General features: G+C 38.5%; 1 protein-coding gene across 6 annotated transcripts in view; it reads left to right on the forward strand.

Moving 5' to 3' along the window:
• ASH1L (ASH1 like histone lysine methyltransferase) overlaps positions 1 to 24910 on the forward strand; it is a 218158-nt gene that overhangs the window by 19880 nt on the left and 173368 nt on the right. For all 6 annotated transcript variants that reach the window (XM_081219400.1, XM_081219399.1, XM_081219401.1 and 3 more), the window contains one exon: positions 7525 to 8045. In XM_081219400.1, coding sequence (XP_081075526.1) covers positions 7626 to 8045 — 420 coding nt within the window. In that variant the 5' untranslated portion in view covers positions 7525 to 7625. The remainder of the gene's footprint in view (positions 1 to 7524; positions 8046 to 24910) is intronic.

Consider the following 24910-nt stretch of genomic DNA (forward strand, 5'->3'; position numbering starts at 1 on the left):
AGAAGCAGGTAGAAAAGAGTACTAGGCAGAGAGAAGTAACTATGTTCTCCTAGAGGGAGGAAGACAGAGACATTTGGGGAACTGAAAAGTACTTAGAACACTTGTATGTCACACATATGTTACTGCTTTTTTGGGGTTTTATTTGCCCCTGCTGTGCTTATAGAAGACTGGGAAATGATGTGGCTAGAGTTAGGTAGGGGCTGATAATAACAAAAAAGTAAACGTAAACACTGGTGTGTGTGTGAAGTACTTTTGTAAGTACTACTCATGTATTAGTTCATTGAACCCTAACAACAGTTTCTATTCGTGGATGAGGGAACAAGGCATAGAGTGCCTTGCCCAAAATTAATATACCAGAACTGGGATCTGAGCCTGTACATTCTGGATCCAGAGTTTGTGTCTTTAACTACTGTACCATACTGAAAATTTAAGTTATAAATTATGATTAGGATAGGGGACTTTTATATCCAAAGGTCAGTATGAAAGCATCCAAAGGTTTTAAGCAGAGAAATGACATAATTAGATTATTTTAAAAATCATCTTTCTGGCTGGAGGAAGGGACTGGAGGAGAGCAAGGTGGATATACAAAGGAGTTAGAAGACCACTACTATATTCTGGGTAAGAATTGTTTTTTTGTACAACTCAATGGCAGTGGAATAGGAACTATGTGTAATCAAAAATTATTTACGTGGTTTTCACAGGTTTTGGTGTTAGGTTGAGAAGTCAAGGATGATCCCCACATTTGTGACTTAATCAACTGGTGGTACTGTGATTACTTAGCTAATATGATACATTCTAAGAAATATTATGGTCATTTATAAGAATTTTAAAGAGCATGAAACCCAGGACAAATTAAAATGCATAATGAGCTATGAGTTTTTTTAAGTTTTATATAGTTAATTTATATCTGGTTTTGAATGTTGAGAAATACAACAATGATTACGGTCTCTAACTACGTTTAATAAAGACCACAAAGGAAAATGAAAATTTATCGTAGATGAGTCAAGCTAGATTTTACTTATTTTAAGCTAAAAATCTGCAAACATTGTTTAGTCTGCATTGTGGTAATTTTAGATATGTACTTATCCAAAAAAAAAAATGTTATTTTTACGTATTAGGGAAAGTTAATAAGATAAATTACCTTTCTTACCAACTTAAAACTAAAACTTATAAAACTTTTATTTTATGTTCATATATTGTCATACTGCCTCCTTCTGTATATATCATGTGCCTATATTTCCATCTGTCTACTTGACCTTTCTACTTAAATGTTTCACAGGCATCTAAAATTAAACACGTTTATTACTGAAGTCTTGATCTCCCCTTCTGTGTCATTCTGGAAAACAACTTATAGAATGCTAGCCCCATGAGGGCAGGATTTTTGTGTTTTTTTGCAGTGCTATGTAAGTTTCTGTTACATAATGGGCACTTAATAAATATTTAAGGAGTGTCTGAATGGTACCACCATACAATTATATGATTGCTCAAGTCTTCATATTTTATTTCCCTCCCCTCCTACTTCTTATTGACAAATCATATCTATTATACCTCTAAAGTATCTCTTAATCCATCCATTCTTAAAGAATTTCCAGTGCTACTACCCTAATCTGTCAATCTTATGACTTATTCCAGAATCAACTTTTACTATTTTTCTAATCATTCTTCCACAGCAACCAGAGAAATTTTCTTAAAATGTAAATTGTATCATTACTCTCCTTTTCAGAGCTTCTTTTTGAATTCCATATCTTTCATGTAGGCCAACAAGACCTTCTGCAAGCTATTTTCGTTGAACATTCCATTTTCGTATTGTGCTGTTCTTCATTTGGTTTACCTACTGTTAACCTTTATAGTCTCAGGGAGTTTTTACACCCACTGTTCCCTATTTTTGGATCATTTTCACCTCCACATTTTGCCTGGCTATTCCCTGCTCGTACTGGGTCTCAGCTTATAGTTACATGTTTTTCTAAGATATGTTCCCCATCCCTCCAAGTTTCCTTGATATACTACCTCACATAGTAGTACCTTCACATTTATTAGAAGTTATATATATTTGTATGATCAGTCATTCATTTGTCTCCCCTGCTAAATTTGAAGTTCATGACACCAAGGACTATATTTGTATTACTTATGACTATATCTACAGTGGGTATCACAATTCTCAAAACATATTTAGAGACTGTGAAAATATTTATTGAATGGATGAAGGGATAGATTAAGAATGATGAATCCATAAAGGAAATGGTGGACTGGTTAGAGAGGTAGTTGGAGAGCCAGTAGAATGTGTGATCATAGCAGCCAGGTGAGAGTTTCAAATATCAAATATGCCAAATGTAGCAGAGAGGAGTAATATGATCAGGACTAAAAATGATCTTTAGGAGGCAGAATAACATAGTGTTTAAGAGGAGCCAGGCAGACCTAGATTCTACCTTTTGTTGGCTGTTAACTTGCCTTTTCATCTCTAAAAAGAGAAGAATAATAGTAACTACCTCATGTTGATTGTGAGGCTTAAAATGAGATAATCTGTATAAAACTTTTAGCATAGAGTTTTGCACATATTAAGAGCTCAGGAAAACTTTGGTATTTTTATTATTTTTAAATTGCTAATGCTAAACCCACTGTAAGGACTCAATATTTGTAGTACTTAGAAAATATATACAGTTGACCCTTGAACAAAACGGGGGTTAGGGGCGCTGACCCTCCAAGCCATCGAAAACCCACATAGTCAGCCCTCTGTATATGCGGTTCCTCCACGTCTGTGGATTCAACCAACTGCAAATCATGTAGTACTGTAGTGTTTACTATTGAAGAAATCTTCATTTAAGTGGACCTGTGCAGTTCAAACCCTTGTTGTTCAAGGGTCAACTGTAATTAGCAATTTTCTAAAAAGTTTGTTCATAGCTAAAATGATCTGGGAAAAAGGGCTTCATGCTGTAGATTAATGTTAGTTTCCCTTGAATTTGGGCTAGACTGTTTTGGATTGTTTCAATGGTTTGAAAATGTAAATCCCAAAGTTGCACGTCTTGAATTTGGGCTAGACTGTTTTGGATTGTTTCAATGGTTTGAAAATGTAAATCTCAAAGTTGCACGTGAGATGAATGTTGAATTTGCCTCTTTGAGCATGAATGAAGAAATTCTAGCATTCTTAGTTCTGTGTTTCTCCTTGCAACTGTGTTTTAAATTGAATGTATTATAGTAGGAACCAGAATAAGTTGTGTAACAACATAGCATCCTTGCCCCTGGATGGAAAACCTAGATCGTATAGATACATCTTTCCAAAAGCTGAAAGAATATCATTCACAAAGAACATTGCTTTGAAAATTCAAAAACAACGTCTGGCAGCTGCTGTAGGGACTGCTTTTCAGGCAGTTTACACTTAGCAGATAAAAGCATTCTTTGTTGTGAAGTATCTTCAGAACTTGGATTTATCTTTACTAGAAACACTTAAATTTGGTATGTGGAGTTTGCCAATCATGATTTTCCAGTCTTACTGCCTAAGTGAATTCACAGAATATGCCCTAAGGATACTATTCTTTTTTCTCCTTGATCAAGTTAAGGAAACGTAATATTTCTCTATTCCTACATACATTTCTAGGGTAGTGATCAATATTTTCAAATTAATTTCCTTTTCAGTTTATTGATACTCTGCTATTATTTAATAATCTGTGTCACTTGGTTTCAGTTTTTTCCATTTTTAAAATGAAGAGTCATGCTCTCCAAACCCTTCTCTGGAATGTTTTGAGAGTGAGTAAGTGCTGGTAAAAAATGCTTTGAGTTCTTTGGAAGAAATACGGAAATTCTACTTCGTATATTTATAAATATACATTAAGACTTCTGTAATTCTTTCATTATGAAAATCAAAAATTATAGGGAGGGCTTCCCTGGTGGCGCAGTGGTTGAGAGTCCTCCTGCCGATGCAGGGGACGCAGGTTCGTGCCCCAGTCCAGGAGGATCCCACATGCCGCGGAGCGGCTGGGCCCCTGAGCCATGGCCGCTGAGCCTGCGCGTCCGGAGCCTGTGTTCTGCAACGGAAAAGACCACAACAGTGGGAGGCCCGCGTACCGCAAAAAAAAAAAAAAATTATAGGGAAATTTAAAAATGTGTGTACTTGTGAGTAGTGTATGTAAAAGTAGTTGTTTTTGTATAAATTATTATTTGCTTTATTCCAAAAAGGATTTCTTTTAATAACTAACCAATAAGATATTTGGCAGGTCCATCAGTTCACCATTACACGAAACCCTGGATGGGCATTTGAATTTAAGAAACAAGAAAGAGGAGGGAAAAAACTGGAAAAGGAACAAATTGAAGCCAATAACATGTAACCCACATAAGGCATGGAGTTAATTTAAATATTTATTGACTACCACCTATGTGCCGGGTACCGTTCTTGATGCTGGAATTGAATCAAATTGACAAAAATCCACTTCCATGTGGACTTTACATTCCAATGGAAGCGTGTAGACAATAAATAAATATATTGTACACCAGATGGTGAAAAGAGCACAGGAGAAATAAAACAGGATAGAGTGTGAGAAGAGGTGGGATGGGTGTTTTTCTATTTTGTAAAGGGAATGCCTCTTCTGTAAGTTCTATTTAGGCAAAGACATGATGGAAGTGACAGAGCAAACCATGCAGTGACCTGGGGAAAGGGTGTTCTAGTCAGGTAGAATAATAAGTGCAAAGGCCCTTAGGTAGGAGTATTTTTGTTGAATTTGAAAAACAGAAGGAGAATACCTGTGCCCCTCCCCCCCTTCTTGGAACCAAGTGGGGAGACTGGTAGGAGATGGAAGAGAAGTAGAGTGGATTGTAGGGAATTTAGACCATTGTAAAGACTTTGGCTTTCACTTTGAGTGAGATGGGAAGCCATTGAAAGGGTTTTTGAGCAGAGGAATGACATGATATGATACAGGCTTTAAAAGGATTACCCTGCTGTTGAGTTGAGAAGACTATAAAGAGATACAAAGGCTGGAACAAGGAACCAGTCAGGAGGTTATTGAAATAAATAGTACAGGGCAGATATTATCAGTTGGATCTGATTGGTAGCTGTCAAATTAGTGAGAAATAGGTTCCACATATATTTTGAAGGTAAAGACTTTTCTGACCAAGTGGACATATGGGGCATTAGAAAAAGAAAGGAATCACAGATGATTCAAAATTTTTGGTCTAAATATTTCTGGTTGGAGTTTCATTTATTGAGATGAGTAAGCCTGTGGGAAGAACAGATTTGGGGAGCTTGGCGAAGGTGAATTGACTTTGGACATGTTAAGCTGCCTAATTATTAACTATCTAGTCAGTGTGTCAAGTAGGCATTTAAATATATGAATCTGGAGTTCCAGGAGGGGTCTCAGCTGGTCTTTGTCTGGAGATAGAAATTTTTGAATCATCTGTGTTAGATGGCATTTAAATTCAAAAGACTGGATCTGGTCATTTAGGAAGTTAGTGTAGATAGAAAAGGAAAGAGCACGCCCTGGGGGCACTCCAGTGTTTATAGAGTTAGGGGAGAAAAAAGAAGAACTGGCAAAGAAGATTCCTTAATCAAACACTTTAGTACTTCTGCACTGAAGTGTATGACTGTTCATAGAAATTGTGGTAATTAAGACCAAAATGGATCCAGATCAGGTCAGGTCACATTTTGTCACTAGAGTGTTAGGAGAAAACTTTTGATTTTCAGAGTTTTGAATTTCAGGATGTGAACACATTGTGGGGAAGATAGGACTTCCTACTTTTAAAAGGAAAGAAAGCACACGGCACAGAAGCAGAAATGAACATGATTTGTTAGGGACAGTAAAGAAAACAGAATTTAAAAAAAATATTTATTTCGCTGTGTGGGGTCTTAGTTGTGGCACGTGGGATCTTTGTTGAGGTATGCGAACTCTTAGTTGCAGCATGTGGGATCTAGTTCCCTGACCAGGGATCAAACCCAGGGCCCCTGCATTGGGGGCTTGGAGTCTTAGCCACTGGAGCACCAGGGAAGTTGAAGAAAACTGAATTGACTAAATCATAGCGGATGTGTGTTGGGAAGTAAGGAAAGATTAGTTTGAGAAGTTAGAGCCAGATTATGAAGAGCCTTGAATGCCATTGTGAAGTGTTAATATATGAAGTGGTAGACAGCAAGAATAATTGTCATATACAGTTGATTTGAAAATTACTCTTTCAGCTGTTTGTGTGAATGAATAGAATAGGAATACACTTTAGTTTAGTCAGTTGGACAGTATTTGTTGAGTAACTACTTAAAATGCTGCTAGCGCTGCTAATAAAATCGTCGGCACCTTCTGTTGAGCCTTGCTGTGTGCCAGTCATTGGACTATGCATTCTACTTAACATTTCTTGTAGGAGTTGTAAAAGTTGTATCATATGATCTTTGCCTTTGAAACTCTTATAATCTTTTTGGAAAGAAAAGTCTTAAGACACATAGTTTAAACTATAAAATATTCTACTGCATAAATGGAACTTTCTAAGTGATAGGATGTTCTTTTTTTTCCAGATACTGGTCCTGGATCTTGATTTGGATATATGCTTGAAATAAAGGCTAGTCTGTCGGTCCTCAAGAATAGTGAATTATTTTGTTTTGGTTTTATATTCTCTAGTCACTAGATTATATGCCAATCCTATATGGTTTCCTGAGGATCTTTATTTATGAGAAGGGGGTTGCCCTGTGTGGATTATTCAGATTCTCTGTTAAGGTGTACCAACTATTGTAAAATAATAAATCTACGTTCTGGTTTTAAAATAATTTATAGATTTGGGAGATTGAAGCATGACAGCTGACTATTTGCTATTGGGAAAACGTGTGAAAATATATTTCTGGTTTTTAGAGTTTTTATAACAATTGTTCTAAATCATTTATATAATTATTTAATGTTTGTCTTTCTCACTAGAGTATAAGGCTTGTAAATTTAGGAACTGGATCTGTTTTGTTGAATACTGTATTTCCAGGGTGTTGCACAATGCCTGGCACATGATAGGTGTTTAGAAATATTTTTTAATGAATGAATGAGTAAATGAATTCAGAGTGGAATTGTAAACCAGCAATAGAGATAATTCCAGCCTAAGAGTCCTAACCTAAAAAGTCTTACCACCTCTTATAAATAGTATTGGAGTGCTGAAACCAGCCCAAAACATGGTTCTTTACCTTCAATGAAATTGATTTTATTTAACTAAAATGTAAGAAATATATTCCTTTGAAACTGAGGAGTGTTAAAATATATGATATTTTTATCTTAGACTGTGTTTGCTTTACTGGCAGTTGCAGAAGCTTGTTGCTTGAGTTAGAACAGTGGATCTTAAACATTGATTTGCACCATACCACTACAGCTTATTTATGATATCTGGAGAATAATAAACTTATTCTGAAATTTAAATTTATTTATAACTAAATGAATTTAAATCTATTTTGAACTGCATTTTGATCCATTTTAACTGATTTTTGGTTCTTCCTGATCTTCTTGTTCTCCTCCCCCATACCCATTTCTCATGTTAATAATTGCCTCTATTCTGATAAATTTTTTGTTATGGTCTATCCTGCAGAGAAAGAGATGCTGGTTGCCAGTTTTGGAGATCCCTGTTTTTTATGGAACACAGTTCTGTAAAATTTTCATAAGATTCCCTGGCAATAACATACACTTGTGATGGACCCTAGAAGTACTGCTATGTTAGGATTGGGTTCTGATTCCGAAGGATTTTCAAGAAAGAGTCCCTCTGCCATCAGTACTGGTACACTGGTCAGCAAGAGAGAAGTAGAGCTAGAGAACAACACAAAGGAGGAAGAGGACCTTCGCAAGTGGAATCGGGAAAGAACCATCGAAGCAGGGAAAGATGATGGTTTGACTGATGCACAGCAACAGTTTTCAGTGAAAGAAACAAACTTTTCAGAGGGAAATTTAAAATTGAAAATTGGCCTTCAGGCTAAGAGAACTAAAAAACCTCCAAAGAACTTGGAGAACTATGTATGTCGACCTGCCATAAAAACAACCATCAAGCACCCAAGGAAAGCACTTAAAAGTGGGAAGATGACAGATGAAAAGAATGAGCACTGTCCTTCAAAGCGGGTAAGTAGAATTCCCAACAATATGTGATCATTAACAATATTTGGATTTCTCTATTAATTTTTATCAAACCTACGTACATATTTTAGGAATTTTGATTTTAATCTTTTTATGTTATTTCCAAATAGTCTGTTTTGTGAGCCAAAACAGGCTTTGAGGCTTGTCAGAGATGAGAGTGATGGTATAACCATGTATGTACTTGTAAAATTACGGCAAATATTTTAAATGGGGTATATCCAGATTGTTGCTCCTACATGGCCTAGTGGAAAGAATATCGATTGGATTTTTAGTTAGGAAACCTAGAGTTGAATCTTGCCCTCCTGTTTACTAACGATGTGACTATAGACAAATTAATAGAGAAGAAACTGAGGCTTAAAGATGTTAAATGATTACAAAACCACCTACCTTTCAGGATGGTTGTATTCCTGCTGACCTCAAGAATTTTCGAAAGGTGGATTAAAAAATTTTTATCTAGGGCTTCCCTGGTGGCGCAGTGGTTGAGAGTCCGCCTGCTGATGCAGGGGACACGGGTTCGTGCCCCGGTCTGGGAAGATCCCACATGCTGCGGAGCAGCTGGGCCCGTGAGCCATGGCCGCTGAGCCTGTGCGTCCAGAGCCTGTGCTCCGCAATGGGAGAGGCCACAACAGTGAGAGGCCCGCGTAAAGCAAAAAAAAAAAAAAAAAAAATTTTTATCTAGACCTTTTTACTTGAGACAGTGTTAGAGCTTGTCTTGCACAGCTAATTTTTATTTATTTATTTTTATTTATTTATTTATTTTTGCGGTACACGGGCCTCTCACTATTGTGGCCTCTCCCGTTGTGGAGCACAGGCTCTGGATGCGCAGGCTCAGCGGCCATGGCTCACGGGCCCAGGCACTCCGTGGCATGTGGGATCTTCCCAGACTGGGGCACGAACTCGTATCCCCTGCATCGGCAGGTGGACTCTCAACCACTGTGCCACCAGGGAAGCCCTGCACAGCTAATTTTTAAAGGGCTTTGAGATGATTGTCTTTAGCAATCTTTCTATAGTATTTATTTATTTACTTATTTATTTTTATTTTTATTTTTATTTAAAAATTTTTTTTTTAAACCCACATTTGTTTATTTATTTATTTTTGGCTGTGTTGGTTCTTCACTTCTGTGTGAGGGCTTTCTCTAGTTGTGGCAAGCGGGGGGGTCACTCTTCATCGCGGTGCGCGGGCCTCTCACTATCGAGGCCTCTTTTGTTGCTGGAGCACAGGCTCCAGAAGCGCAGGCTCAGTAATTGTGGCTCACGGGCCCAGTTGCTCCGCGGCATGTGGGATCTTCCCAGACCAGGGCTCGAACCCGTGTCCCCTGCATTAGCAGGCAGATTCTCAACCACTGCGCCACCAGGGAAGCCCCCTATAGTATTTTTTTAATAGTGCTAATAATGAGGTTTTGTACTGAAAGGATTTCACCCACAGTACATACTTATTCTTAATATATAAGTAGTTTATATCCCACTTTTATTATTTGTAGCAGAATATAGTTTGTGGTTCCTCAGGAAAGCTATCTGTATACTTACAAAACTGTTGGTAATGGCTTAGATGTTTATTTTTCCAATAGTTACTTTAGCATAGGATGTTGACTGTATTTCTGCCCTCTAAATTAGTTCTTCATAAATGATGGAAAGAGTATGAATTAGAGTCAGAACCAAATTCACATCCTGGCTTAATAACTGTACATAGGCAATTTGGTTTATCTTAACTGAGCTGTGGTTTCCTCATTTATAACATGGGGCTATTAATGCCTGTATTAAATGGATATATGAAGAATTAAATTTCAGTAGCCAAGACATAACAACCCAAGTACCAATCAACAGATGATTGGCCTAAGAAGATGTGGTGTGTACGTATGTATGTATGTAGATGTGTGTGTGTGTGTGTATATATGCATATATACATATATGCTTATATATATATACACATACACATACAGGGGAATATTACTCAGCCATAAAAAAATAAATATTGCCATTTGCAGCAACATGGATAGACCTAGAGAATATTTTACTTAGTGAAGTAAGTCAGAGAAAGACAAATATTATTTGGTATGACTTATATGTAGAATCTAAAAATAATATAAATGAATCTTTATATATAACAGAAACAGACTCATAGACATAGAAAACAAATTTATGGTTACCAAAGGGGAGAGAGAGGGACAGAGGGACAAATTAGGAGTATGGGATTAACAGATACAAACCACTATACATGAAGCAGATAAGCAATAAGGATTTACTATATAGAGCAGGGAATTATATTCAATATCTTGTAATAACCTATAATGGAATATAATCTGAAAAAAAAAACTGAATCAGTTTGCTGTATACCTGAAATGAACACAATATTGTAAGTCAACTGTACTTCAATTTAAAAAATGAATTAAATTTATATATAGTAGTTAGCATGTGGTAGATTCTTGTGAATGTTCTTTTTACAGCCTGAGGTATTGCTTTACAAGGGATCTCTGGAAGGGTTTGGTTATCTGTACTTGCTCTTAGCATACGATGGTCTGTGAAGAATTTTGTGTTTGTTTGGATGCGTTTTTACATAGTTCTTACTAGCTTCTCTAAAGGGTTCATGACTCCAAAAAGATTAAGCATCAGTGGCTAAGGAGAGAAAGATGCACTGTTATGAGGCATGTTGGTAGTCTAAGAAAGCTTGGGAGTTTTGTTTTATTTATTTTAAAGCAACCAAAACATTTCCCCCCAATTCTTCAAAAAGTAGTTGGGTTTTTGTCCGTGCATTCGTTCATTCATTCATTCATTCATTTATGGCTGTGTTGGGTCTTCGTTGCTGTGTGCTGGCTTTCTCTAGTTGTGGTGAGCAGGGGCTACTCTTCTTGCGGTGCATGGACTTCTCATTGCGGTGGCTTCTCTTGTTGCGGAGCACGGGCTCTAGGCACGCAGGCTTCAGTAGTTGTGGCTCGCGGGCTCAGTAGTTGTGGCTCACGGGCTCAGTTGCTCCGCAGCATGTGGGATCTTCCCAGACCAGGGCTTGAACCCATGTCCCCTGCATTGGCAGGCGGATTCTTTTTTTTTTTTTTTTTTGCGGTATGCGGGCCTCTCACTGTCGTGGCCTCTCCCGTTGCGGAGCACAGGCTCCGGATGCGCAGGCTCAGCGGCCATGGCTCACGGGCCCAGCCGCTCCGCGGCATATGGGATCCTCCCGGACCGGGGCACGAACCCGTATCCCCTGCATCGGCAGGCGGACTCTCAACCACTGCGCCACCAGGGAGGCCCGGCAGGCGGATTCTTAACCACTGCACCACCAGGGAAGTCCATCAGTGCTGCTTTTAAAGCAAATATTAAGCCTTAAATTTCTAGTAAAAACATAGAAATATAGATCATATGTTTTATTTCTTAATCGAACTTTTCTTTCAACAACGTTGAGAGGGCAAAAACAAGACCCTCTGAAAAAATAATTTGCTATCCTGGTTAGTACTAACTCATTGTTAACTGTTGATGTAATTTTTAATGACAAAACTCAAGTTCAGGTTCAAAAGTGAAATTTTGTGTTTCTTGAATTACGTGACAGATTGTTAAATTTATATTAGTTTACTTATGGATTCTATTATTTATAGTGATTCAAATATGTCATTTATTTTTTAAAAATTTCAATCCACAGTTTAGTAACTTGCATGTTAATAACTAAAGTTTAAAGTTTAGTTTATTCTTTTGAGAAGTATTAGATGCTCTTCATGTCATATAAGTTATAGATTTTAAGGGTCCGATTTTTGTTTTTTTAATGTATTTTCCCCTAGTTTTATTGCGATATAATTGACATACAGCACTGTTTAAGTTTAAGATGGTTTATTTTTAATTACTTTTGAGATTTATCTTTATTACATTTTGGCAAAACTAAAAAATTTCATAACATTCTGTGTTGGCAAGAATATAGGGGAAACAGCCACTCTCACGCCCTGTTGCTGGGGAGTATATTGATACTGTACTTAAAAAAAAAATTTATTCATTCATTCATTCACTCCACGCCTGGTCTTAGTTGCAGCACGTTGGGTCTTTTTTAGTTGCGGCATGTGGACCTCTTAGTTGTGCCATGCAGACTCTTAGTTGCGCCATGCATGTGGGATCTAGTTCCCCGACCAGGGATTGAACCCAGGGCCCCTGCATTGGGAGCACGGAGTCTTACCCATTGGACCACCAGGGAAGTCCCGATACCATACTTTTTTTATTTTTTTATTTGTGGCTGTGTTGGGTCTTCGTTGCTGTGCTCGAGCTTTCTCTAGTTGCAGTGAGCAAGGACTCTTTGTTGCAGTGCATGGGCTTCTCATTGCGGTGGCTTGTCTTTGTTGTGGAGCATGGGCTCTAGGCACGTGGGCTTCAGTAGTTGTGGCTTGTGGGCTCTAGGCCTTAGTTGCTCCGTGGCATGTGGGATCTTCCCAGATCAGGGCTCGAACCCCTGTCCCCTGCATTGGCAGGCGGATTCTTAACCACTGCGCCACCAGGGAAATCCCGGATGCCCTACTTTTTGAGAGTAGTTTGCTTGTATCTGTCATAATTAAAAATGGACAATTCCTTGATTCCGCAGTGTCACTTCTAAGAAACTATCTTACAGAATACTTGCAAGTACATACCAAGATATATGTGTAAGATATTTATTAGAAGTATAAATTCCTGATACGTTCTTATTGGTTCTGACTCAGTATGTCTGGGTATTTTTTTAAATATCTTTATTGAGATATAACTCACATATCATACCATCCACCCATTTAAACTGTACAATTTAGTGGTTTTTGATATATTATTAATTTTTTAAAAAAATTTATTTATTTATTTATTTATTTTTAGCCGTGGTGGGTCTTCGTTTTTGTGCGAGGGCTTTCTCTAGTTGCGGCAAGCGGGGGCCACTCTTCATTGCAGTATGCAGGCCTTTCACTGTTGTGGCCTCTCCTGTTGCGGAGCACAGGCTCCAGATGCGCAGGCTCAGCAGCCATGGCTCACAGGCCTAGCCGCTCCGCGGCATGTGGGATCTTCCCAGACCAGGGCTCGAACCTGCATCCCCTGCATTTGCAGGCAGATTCTTAACCACTGTGCCACCAGGGAAGCCCTACATTATTAATTTTTTAAAAATTGTTGTAAAATATATTAATATAGAATTTGCCATTTTGGTCATTTTTAAGTGTCAATTCAGTGTCACTAATTCCATTCACAGTGTTGTGCAACCATCCCCACTATCTGTTTCCAAAACCTTCTCATCACCCCAAACAGAAATTCTGTAACCATTAAACAATAACTCTGTATTGCCCCTCCACTAAGCGTCTGGTAACCTATAATCTACTTTCTGTCTCTATGAAATTGTCTATTCTAGATACCTCATATAAGTGGAATCATAAAATATTTGTCCTTTTGTGTCTGGCTAATTTCACTTAGCATAATGTCTTCAAGTTCATCCATGTTGTAGCATGTACCAGAACTCCTTCCTTTTTAGGGCTGAATAATTTTCCATTGTACGTTTATACCACTTTGTGTTTATCCATTCATCATCTGTGGACACTTGGATTGCTTCTACATTTTGGCTATTGGAAAATACGCTGCAGTGAACATTGGTGTACAGACATCTGTTTGAATTCCTGCATTCTATTCCTTTGGGTAATATACTTAGGAGTAGTATTGCTGGATCCTATGATAAGTCTATATCTTTTTGAGGAACTGCCAAACTGTTTTCCATGGCAGCTATACCATTTCATATTCCCACCAGCAATGCATGGGGGTTTCAGTTACTCCAAATCCTCATTCATCACTGCTTTTTATTTTCTGTGTGTGTGTGTATGTGTGTATGTATGTGTATTTTAAATAATAGCCATCCTAAAGGGTATGAAGTTGTATCTCACTGTGGTTTTGCTTTGCATTTCCCTGATGACTAATGGTGTTGAGCATCTTTTCTTGAGCTTATTGACTATTTGTATATCTTCCTTGGAGAAATGTCTGTTTAAGTCTTTTGACTGCTTTTGAATTGTGGATTTTTTGTTGTTGTTGCTGAGTTTTCAGGGTTCTAGATATAGTCTAGATATATGAGTTGCTAATATTTTTTTTCCCCTTCTGTGGGTTGTCTTTTTCCTCTCTCTTGATAGTGTCCTGATACATAGACGTTTTCAGTTTTGATGAACTCCAATTTGTCTGTTTTTTTTTCTATTGCCCGTGCTTTGGTGTCATACCCAAGATATCACTGCCAAATCTAACATCATGAAGAGTTTCCCCTATGTTGTCTTCTAAGGGTTTTACAGTCCTGGCTCTTACATTTAGGTCTTTGAGAGATTTTCAGGTATCCCTCTCACCCTGAACTTGCTCTCTGAATTCAGAAACTGATTAAGATAGCAAGAGATACTTTGGACATGGAAAACTTGTATAAAAAATTTAGTGTATAAGAGTGTGGATATTGGACTAGCAACTATTATTTTGATTAGGTAATACACTCCTATGATTCAGAATTTAAAAGATAAAAAAGGAAACAATGAAACATTGTTACCATCATTACCCTTCTCTCCCCTCAAATCCATTTAGGAGTCTCCTTTTAGGCAATCATCTGACAGCCCCATGCTAACTATGATAACTAGCTAAGCAGGACAACCATTTCTCAACCAAAATGAAGAAAAACTGTTCTGTGTATTGAAATTGTCTTACTTGGAAAATAAATAAGAGCAAGTTGTTTGGAACCAAAATTGGTGCAAAGAAGCTTCCAGAAACAAAACTACAGCATCAGTGCCTTTGATATCTCCCAGAAATATATATACAAGAAAATGCAAGTAATCCCTCCCCCCCAATTAAAAAATATAAATGGTACTATACTGTACACACAGTTTTGTGTCATTGTTTTTTCCACTTAAATAGTGTGTTAGCGTATTGTGGAGGATTTTCCTGTACGAAACTAAGAGAGCTTCTTTAGCCCTTTGAAATATGGGTGACGAATATTTTTTTTTCCAGTTTGTCATTTGTTTTTAAGCCTTACTTAGTTTTTATTTTGCCATGCAGAAGTCTTTAGTTTTTTACTGAATTTAATTAATAAATCTTTCCTTTTATGGCTTCTAGAATTTGACATATAACTAGAAGGGCCTTCACTCTAAGTTTATAAAAGATCTCCTTATATTTTTTAATAGGAGTTTTTTAATGTTTCATTTTTTTATTACTATTATTTTTGGCCGCGGATCTTAGTTCCCTGGCCAGGGATTGAACCCAGGTCCACAGCAGTGAAAGCTCAAGTTATAACCACTGGACTGCTAGGGAATTCCCTTATGTTTCATTTTAAATATATAAATATTTGATCCATTTGGAGTTTATCATGATGTGTAATATGAGTTGTGGATCCAAGTTTATCTTTTTCCAAATAGCTGCAAGTTGTCTCAACCCTTTTATTAAGAAGGTTTTTTTAGTCCTCAGATTTGAGACACTACCTTTACCGTACACTGAATTTCCATGTGTACTTGAGTCTGGTCTGTTTTCGCACTTTGTGTCATTGGTCTCTATTTGCCAGTATAACAGTTTTAATTATTGTTTTATATCTGGTAGGGGGTTAATCCTTCCTCATTACTCATATTTAAGAGTGTTCCTTGGATTATTGCCTATTACTTTATAAGCTTTATGTGATTTTTAATAAAAATAGAACTTTTTTCTAGAACTTGTCCAATTGATTATAAAGTTCATATTTTGTTCATCTTTATCTGTGGTTGAACTTGGAACCTAATTGGTGCTCCTTCGGAAGCTCTGAATTTGCTTTGCCAGGAATTAGGGTGTGTTAGTAACACCTTTCCTGGGGGAGAGCCCCATTTTACCCCTAGGCCGTGGATTGGTACGTTTACCCTCTGGGCAACTACGCCTACTTAGATCACCCTTCTTTTTTCTTTTCTTTCGGGTACCCTTGGAGATTTTTCTTACTTCCTAAGAGGCCACAGTGCAACAAACTTGGCATCTTATGCTGGATTTATTTTATTGTAGTAGACGGACCTTTATGCTATTTAGCCTGTCTTATGGCTAGAGTAGAAATCACCTGATTGTTTTATAAGAAATACATTCATTATTAATTTTAAAATAGATTTTCCTGTCTCATTTTTGTTTTGTCTATGGTGGAAAGGCATATTTTCTTTTAAATTTCCTGTAAAAATTTGGGTTTTGCTGTCTTGCAACTTCATGTTGTGTCTGTGTCATTTCGTAAGTTGTCAGAATGGTGTAGTCATTCTTCTACTGCAGTATTTTATTTATTTATTTTATTTATTTATTTATTTATTTTTTTCGTAAATATTATTATTTTTTATTAGTTTCTGCTTTATAACAAAGTGAATCAGTCATACATATACATCTGTTCCCACATCCCTTCCCTCATGCATCTCCCTCCCTCCCACCCTCCCCATCCCACCCCTCCAGGCGGTCACAAAGCACCGAGCTGATCTCCCTGTGCTCTGCGGCTGCTTCCCACTATCTATCTACCTTACGTTTGGTAGTGTATATATGTCCATGCCTCTCTTTCGCTTTGTCACAGCTTACCCTTCCCCCTCCCCATATCCACAAGTCCATTCTCAAGTAGGTCTGTGTCTTTATTCCTGTTTTACCCCTAGGTTCTTCATGACATTTTTTTTTTTAAATTCCGTATATATGTGTTAGCATACGGTATTTGTCTTTCTCTTTCTGACTTACTTCACTCTGTATGACAGACTCTAGGTCTATCCATCTCATTACACATAGCTCAGTTTCGTTTCTTTTTATGGCTGAGTAATATTCCATTATATATATGTGCCACATCTTCTTTATCCATTCATCCGATGATGGACACTTAGGTTGTTTCCAGCTCCGGTACTGCAGTATTTTAGAAAGTGAAAGTAGGGGTGGAAGTCATTATATTTACTTGTATTTATCACAAACCAACTTAAAAGGAGAAGAGGCAGTGTTAAAATTTACAGCTGTAATTATAATTTCCCTGCCAAAAGATAGTTTTCTGTTTAGAAAAGAAATGAGTGTGCTGACTTAATAGATTATTTAAGAAACAGTCCTTTGGAGATGTAATTTTGAGTTTCAGTAAAGTGATTTTTATGGAGAATTATTAACACCGTTAGTGAATCCAAGTATTCTAATTAAGGTCTGTTGGCCTAAGATTTTATTAAATTATAGAACTGATTAATGTAGGTTCTTTAGTAAGAAAATATACAGATAATAACAGTTATCTCTGTTCTTGCTCAGTATGGTTAATTTGCCTAGCAGTCTTTAAATTGTTTCACACAAATTCCAATTGTTTTGAAATGAAATGTTGAGGAAAAAAATGGGTTTGATATTACTTAGGTTTTGGCTTTTCTTTCCTTGGCATATCTGTTAAACAGCAGTAATTTATTAGGTTTTCTGCATATATAGTAGTTGCTTTAAATTGTGCCCTGTATTAGATTAGCCTGGTTTTAGATAAAATGTATATAATTTTAATTGAGATACAATTCAAATACCATAAAATTCACTCTTTTAAAGTGTACAGTTGAGAGGTTTTTAGTATATTCAGTATATTAGCTATATACAGAGGTGTGCAACGATCACCACTAATTTCAGAACATTTTCATTACCTTAAATGTGTATTTTTATTTTGTCTATTACACTTTAGAAAACTAATCATAGGACTAATATTTTACTTTGTACTTTTCACAAAGGAGGGTCAAATTTTTTTTTTTTTCGCGGTACGCGGGCCTGTCACTGCTGTGGCCTCTCGCGTTGCGGAACACAGGCTCCGGACGCGCAGGCACAGTGGCCATGGCTCACGGGCCCAGCCGCTCCGCGGCATGTGGGATCTTCCCGGACCGGGGCACGAACCCGTGTCCCCTGCATCGGCAGGTGGACTCTCAACCACTGCGCCACCAGGGAAGCCCAGGAGGGTCAAATTTTGTATCACTTAATTTTGAACATAATCTCTTGTCTAGACTCATAACGTTCTTTTATTTATTTATTCCTCCATAAAATATTTGAGTGCCTGTCATGTGCAGTAAGGAGTGTTTATGGAGTCAGAATTGTTGGGAGAAGGTGATGAGCAGGAAAATATGCATGGAAAGCTTTACAGAGGAACTCATATTTAAAATTAGATGTTGACATCTTTGTTAGAAATTGCTAGAAAGAGAAGGACTCTGGGGCAAAGTAAATAGTAAAGGGCAAAGGCGGTTTTAGCATGTCTCCTAGATGTTTGTTAGTTGTGCTGTAAAACAAGAATTTGACAGCCCTTTAGTGTAGGTGAGTACTAAGAAAATAATAAAGAATGGAAGACAGGTGGGGAACTTATCACCTCTTTGTATTGCACTCAAAAATTTAAACACTTCACTTTTTGTCTACTTTTTCTTTGTATCAGATCTTTGGTTGAGGTTTTTTCTCTGATCTGACTTACAAAGTAAGTTTTAATCTTAAAATCATAAAGTGTTGCTTTTAATGCTATAAGATCTTATCTATCTATCTATTTATTTATTTATTTATGGCTGAGTTGGGTCTTTGTTGCTGGGCTCGGGCTTTCTCTGGTTGCGGAGAGTGGGGGCTACTCTTCCTTGCGGTGCGCAGGCTTCTCATGGCGGTGGCTTCTCTTGTTGCAGAGCACGGGCTGTAGGCGTGCGGGCTCTGGCAGTTGTGGCTCACGGGCTCTAGAGCGGAGGCTCAGTAGCTGTAGCGCACAGGCTTAGTTGCTCTGCGGCATGTGGGATCTTCCTGGACCAGGGCTCAAACCCGTGTCCCTTGCATTGGCAGGTGGATTCTTAACCACTGCACCCAGGGAAGCCCAATGCTATCAGATTTTAAAGCAGAAATTTCATGACCATACCGATTTGTTCATGGGATTTTTTCTTTGTTTTTAAAGTTTTGTGATCCTGTTTTATATTAGTATTCCTCTTAGAAAGAGGAAATATTTTAAAGTTAAAATTGATTTTTGGGAAAGTTTTTCTGTTTGAGGAATTTAGGATTACTTGTAGTAAGTAGGAACCCTATCATTTATAACTGTAATGTTAAATATTACCAAAGTTATAGTACCTGAATTTTATTTTATAAATCTGTTAATAGTGAACTACCTTGGTCTTCATACAGTAGTGAAAGTCAAGCAGGAATAATATTGGAGCAAATTGGTAGAGCTTTTTGAGGACACAGAACTGCAACAGCAGATGGCATTAGAGATCAGGTTTAAGGATGAGTTGCAGGGATTTAACTGTTAAGGGGGGAAGGGAAGTGAGGTACATTGAGGATTCAGGGTACAGCTGGCAAAGCTCAGAATGACCCTTGGGTGGTGTTGGTCTGTTTAAAGGTATATGTGTATTTTTTTTTGAAACCAACTATTTAAAAATCTAGCAATTAAGAATTCTCTTCCAAGAAGAAAAGGAGGGGCTTCCCTGGTGGCGCAGTGGTTGAGAGTTCGCCTGCTGATGCAGGGGACACAGGTTCGTGCCCCCGTCCGGGAGGATCCCACATGCCGCGAAGCAGCTGGGCCCATGAGCCATGGCCGCTGAGCTTGCGCGTCTGGAGCCTGTGTTCCGCAACGGGAGAGGCCACAAAAAAAAAAAAAAGAAGAAGAAAGGGAAACTTTTGTTCTATGCCTGATAACTCCTTCTTCCCTCCCCTAACTAAAAGCTGGAAAAATATGAAGGTGTCCTACAAGATCTATTTAATATAGCCTTTGCTTCTTCATTATAAATAAGTATCACATTGCACCAGCAAGTGCCTAATGTTAGATGTTAAGAGAGGTATATTTGATTGGGTAAAGACCTACCAGGGAAAGGGGCAATAGTTTGCATATTAACTGTGGCTTCCGTGGAGCCCCTTAATATAAATATGAGTTTTTCTCCAAGCTGGATTTATGGTGTTCCTGAAGGCTTTGGTTTCTCCAAAATCTGTTAGCTAAATTGAGGAAATACCGATCAGTAAAAGAAGGTGATGTCTAAAAGATGTCAAAAATAAGTAATGTTAATGTGAAATAGTGATGAGAACTCACTCTTTAAACAAAATAGGTTTTGAACTGTTAAATTTGGTCTTTTTCTACTCTTTATTTTTTAACAGCCAAGTCCTGATCTGCTATGTGTATTTTACCTTCATTTTTGGAAAACATTTCAAAGTCAAGTATACATGCTTACAGTAAAGTTCTGCTAGTGTATTAGGAAGTCAGAGTTTAGGAGGTGCACAAAAGCATTTTGACAAAAATTCACAGATGGTAAATTTATATACTAGAATATTTTAGCTGTTTTTAGCCAAGCTACATAGAATTACTAACATCTGAGTATATATGTGAAGGCAAAAAGACGATCCTAATAACTGCAGTATTCAGTAGTAATTTTCACAGTAAAAACAGTGAAACAAGATGGAACCTGCTTCTGAACCCCACCTTTTCATTTTTTGGCAAAATTGCTGAGTGTGATTATCTTGTAGTTCCTTTTCTAGCCCTTGATTGCATGGGTAGGGAGTTACAGAAGACAGCTGAAGAAATCACAGGTAGATACTGAAAATTACAAGCCAAAGGCAGGGGAGCTTGGTAACTTCTCTTGTTTGGTAATTTTGACTGTTAGGAATTCTCAAACAAGTGGAAATTTTCCTAGGCATACTTGGTGACATTTTTTTCTTCTGTTTCAGCTTCGAAGATAAAGATGAGAAATTAGAAGAATAAATTTAAGGTTACTAAGTTTCTAAATACCAAGCAAGAAGAAAGAAGTTTCAGTATACAGTAGAGAGAGGAAGTAGGAGGAGGGAGTGGAAAGATTTAGCTCAGATGTCACCCAATTCTTTTTTTTTTTTTTTTTTGCGGTACACGGGCCTCTCACTGTTGCGGCCTCTCCCGTTGCGGAGCACAGGCTCCGGACGCGCAGGCTCAGCGGCCATGGCTCACGGGCCCAGCCGCTCCATGGCATGTGGGATCCTCCTGGACCAGGGCACGAACCCATGTCCCCTGCATCGGCAGGCGGACTCTCAACCACTGCGCCACCAGGGAAGCCCTCACCCAATTCTTTGAAATGTTTCCTGAATCCTCGCAGGCCGAGTTAGTTACTCTAACCTCTGTGCTTCCATTGCATATATTTCTCTGTTTTTAACACATATCACATTATATTATAATTATTAATTTGTTTTTCTTTGACTAGTGAATGCTCCTTAAGTGTCAAGGTGACCTTTTTAGTTTTTGCATTTCATGATCAACACGGAACATGCTTTAAAAATGGTTCAATAAGGGACTTCCCTGGTGGGGCAGTGGTTAAGAAGCCGCCTGCCAATGGAGGGGACATCGGTTCAAGCCCTGGTCCGGGAAGATCCCACATGCTGCAGAGCAACTAAGCCTGTACACCACAACTACTGAGCCTGTGCGCTCTAGGGCCCACGTGCCACAACTGCTGAGCCCTTATGCTGCAACTACTGAAGCTTGCACGCCTAGAGCCCATGCTCTGCAACCAGAGAAGCCACTGCAATGAGAAGCCTGCGCACCGCAACGAAGAGTAGCCCCCGCTTGCCGCAACTAGAGAAAGTCCGCGTGCCACAACGAAGACCCAGCACAGCCAAAAAAAAAAAAAAGTTCAGTGAGATTATGGACTGTGGGTTTATATCTGTAAGCATAAAACAAATACTAGCTGGGCTTCCCTGGTGGCGCAGTGGTTGAGAGTCCGCCTGCCGATGCAGGTGACACGGGTTCGTGCCCCAGTCCGGGAAGATCCCACATGCCGTGGAGCGGCTAGGCCCGTGAGCCATGGCTGCTGAGCCTGCATGTCCGGAGCCTGTGCTCCGCAACGGGAGAGGCCACAACAGTGAGAGGCCCGCGTACGGCAAAAAAAAACAAAAAAAACCAAAAAAAACAAGTACTACCACCACCACCAAAAATACTGCCCTTAAAATATAGCTTGGGGATAAGAGAATTTGTTTGCCTAGTCCTAAGATGGTGCTTGTACACATAACTTTCATAACTGAACTACTCATATTTTCTCTTCTTTCATTTACTGAAAGTATATGTTAAAACTTTTAGGTCTTTTCAAAACAACCTATAGTTAGTTAATTTTAAGAAGTAAGTATTACTGGTAGTAATGCTATGACTTGTGGCTGTTTCATGAATTTCCTGGTAAGGCACAACTTTGGTTACTACCCTTATCATAGGTCAAACAAAAACTTTCCTTTAGGGCTTCCCTGGTGGCGCAGTGGTTGAGAGTCCGCCTGCCGATGCAGGGAATGTGGGTTCGTGCCCCGGTCCGGGAAGATCCCACGTGCCGCGGAGCGGCTGGGCCCGTGAGCCATGGCCGCTGAGCCTGCGCGTCCGGAGCTTGTGCTCCACAACGGGAGAGGCCACAGCAGTGAGAAGCCCGCGTACAGCAAAAAAAAAAACACCCCAAAAAAACTTTGTCACAACACAGAGTGGTGAACTAAGTTGTCTATGTTATCTTCATTTAAAAACAACCCCACATTAGGTTCTTAGTTTAAGAAAACATTTTTAGTAGTCAAATACCTTTTGAATGCATTTAGCACATCTTAGTGACTCATCCACTTAAAGGTGATACCAGATTGTTAGCAAGCAAGGGCTCTTGTGCCCACCAGAAAGCCAAACTCTGACAGCGGGTGTTTGCAACAGAGTAAGGGTTTATTTGCAGGGGGTTTATTTGCAGGGCCCCAAGCAAGGAGAATGAGCAGCTCACGGACTTTCTTCTGATTGATTGGTGATAAGGTAACGGGGTGATGTTCCGGAATCCCAGCCTTCTTTTTCCAGCCAGTCTGGGGTCTGTAATGCTTGTGGTCAGCATGTAGTCACCATCTTCCACCTGGGTGGGGCGTCTTAGTTTCTAAAGAACAACTCAGAGATATACACCAGATTGTTATCTGTGTCCCTTCAGGAGGAACTAGGAATCCTGTGACCCTATTGCCCTAATTGTTAACTGCTTGAGCCTACTCTTTGGAACTACTGAAAGCCTAGGAGACTTGTTTTTTCCTACAAACAAAAAACAGGGACACGGAGGTGCTTTTGTACCCAGGAAGGCTCCACAGGGTCCTGCTTGGTTTCAGTACCCCCTTTTCTTTGGTACTCCTCAGTCCTGAGGGAAACAGGGGCGGGACAAGAAAGGGAATAAAGTTTTGGATAGAGAGATTAGTCATAAACTCAGTATGATTGGTTTTAGGGAGACTTTGTCTCCAGATGAGCCCACGTGAAACTGTTTATTCTTACTGCTATCTGGTTTATGTTTACCCAGTGCCTTTTATTTTTTTTAACCAGTTTTCTTTGTGTTTATGCCCCTTAGCTCTTATCAGTGAATTTGAGACTTGCTAAATAGAAGATGGTCACATTCTTCTTACCTGTAACTTTTGAGCTGAGTGCCATCTATGAGTGTAGTCTTATACCAACTTATGAAAAGGTCCAGAGTACAGGTCCACATTATCCCACTGGAAGTCTGTTGTCTTACCTTCATACTGATTGTTTGCTTTGGAAGCTGCTTGAGCTAGAATTATTTTGTAGTAAAGAAGAGAACGGTTGGCATAGAGCCCAGCTTCTCCAGGGCAGAGGCTATTATGCAAATTCTCCCAGATCTTCACATTTCAGTAAAGCCTTCTTTTCTCCCTTTAACACACACAAAACAGACTGCTAAAGGGGCAGCCACGATCTGCCCTAAGCCTTGGAGACAAAAACAAGGAAGGTGCCATTCTTTTCCCAAAATACCATCAATTGTAGAAGCATATGCTTCCATAAATGGAGGGGAAGAGTAGATCCCTTCTATGGCACTGTATGGCTTCTGTTATAAATGTACCAGGAGGATTAAAACTACCATAATTAGTTTCATCAGGTTCAGCCTCAATTCTTGCTTTCATTTTGTAGTAGAAACTTCTCTAATCAGTGCTGCTTCTGGCTGATTGAGCAGTTCACTTTCTTTTAAAGTGTAGCGTGTTAGGGATATGTGCTTGAGTCTGTATTATGGTTTGTTTTAATGGTGTACATAATGAGGTATGGTAAATGTGAATGTTTCTCATTTCATTGCTGATCTTGCTAATGGAAAAAGTCATTATTGAAACAAATTGATAGAAGGCATAACTTCCTTAGTACCAGAGAATTAAGCCTAAGTATCATCACGTTGACTCACTAATTCACATGCTGCTTTTTATGGTTGTCTGTTCATATCTTTATTTCATTTTAATGACTGTAAATCATTCCAGAGATGCTCACATATAGACTGCTCCATACGTGCACATTGCTAATAAATTCTGAGGTACAGCTGCATAGAAATGAATGAAGAGTTTTGGGGAGACATCAGAATTAAAGGCCCTATATGATGAGATAACAAACCCGGAGCTTTTATGAAACTTCATGAATAGGGACAAAAGGTTGAACACATGATGAAAGAGACGTTTTTTCCTGCCTGACCTCACTTTGTGAGTCTAAACCACTGAAGACATTGTTCTAAATTGCCCCTCTTTCCCAATTAGTAGATAGGGATTTGGGGGGAGAAATCCTGAGAGAAAGAGTATAGATTAATTTAGATATGTGCTATGGTGGTGATTTTACACTTTAGGAATAAACTAGGTGTAAAGAAGAATCTAAAGACTTTGTTTCCTCTGCTGTTGATACCTGGGACAGATTGGCATCTAATGTTCCTTAAATTATATTCAGTAGCAAGAAGAGCTTCCATATTATTATTACTATTCTTTTACTATAATATTTTCTGAAGGAATTAAACTTCCTGTGGTAATATGTTCTGGTTGACTCTTGATTGTAATAGGGGCGATATAATAAGAATGAGCTTGATTTTGGGCTTCAGTCCAGAATATAGAGTTCAAGTGCAGCACCTAATTAATGGTTTTGTAATTTAAGAAAAGCCTGTAGTGGTCTGCTTTTGACAAGAAAAATTTTGTGATTTTATATTAAAATACTTGACTTAATTATCTATATGTTA

The sequence above is a fragment of the Mesoplodon bidens genome, assembly GCF_964165515.1.
Source record: "Mesoplodon bidens genome assembly, chromosome: 2".
Lineage (NCBI taxonomy): Eukaryota > Metazoa > Chordata > Mammalia > Artiodactyla > Ziphiidae > Mesoplodon > Mesoplodon bidens.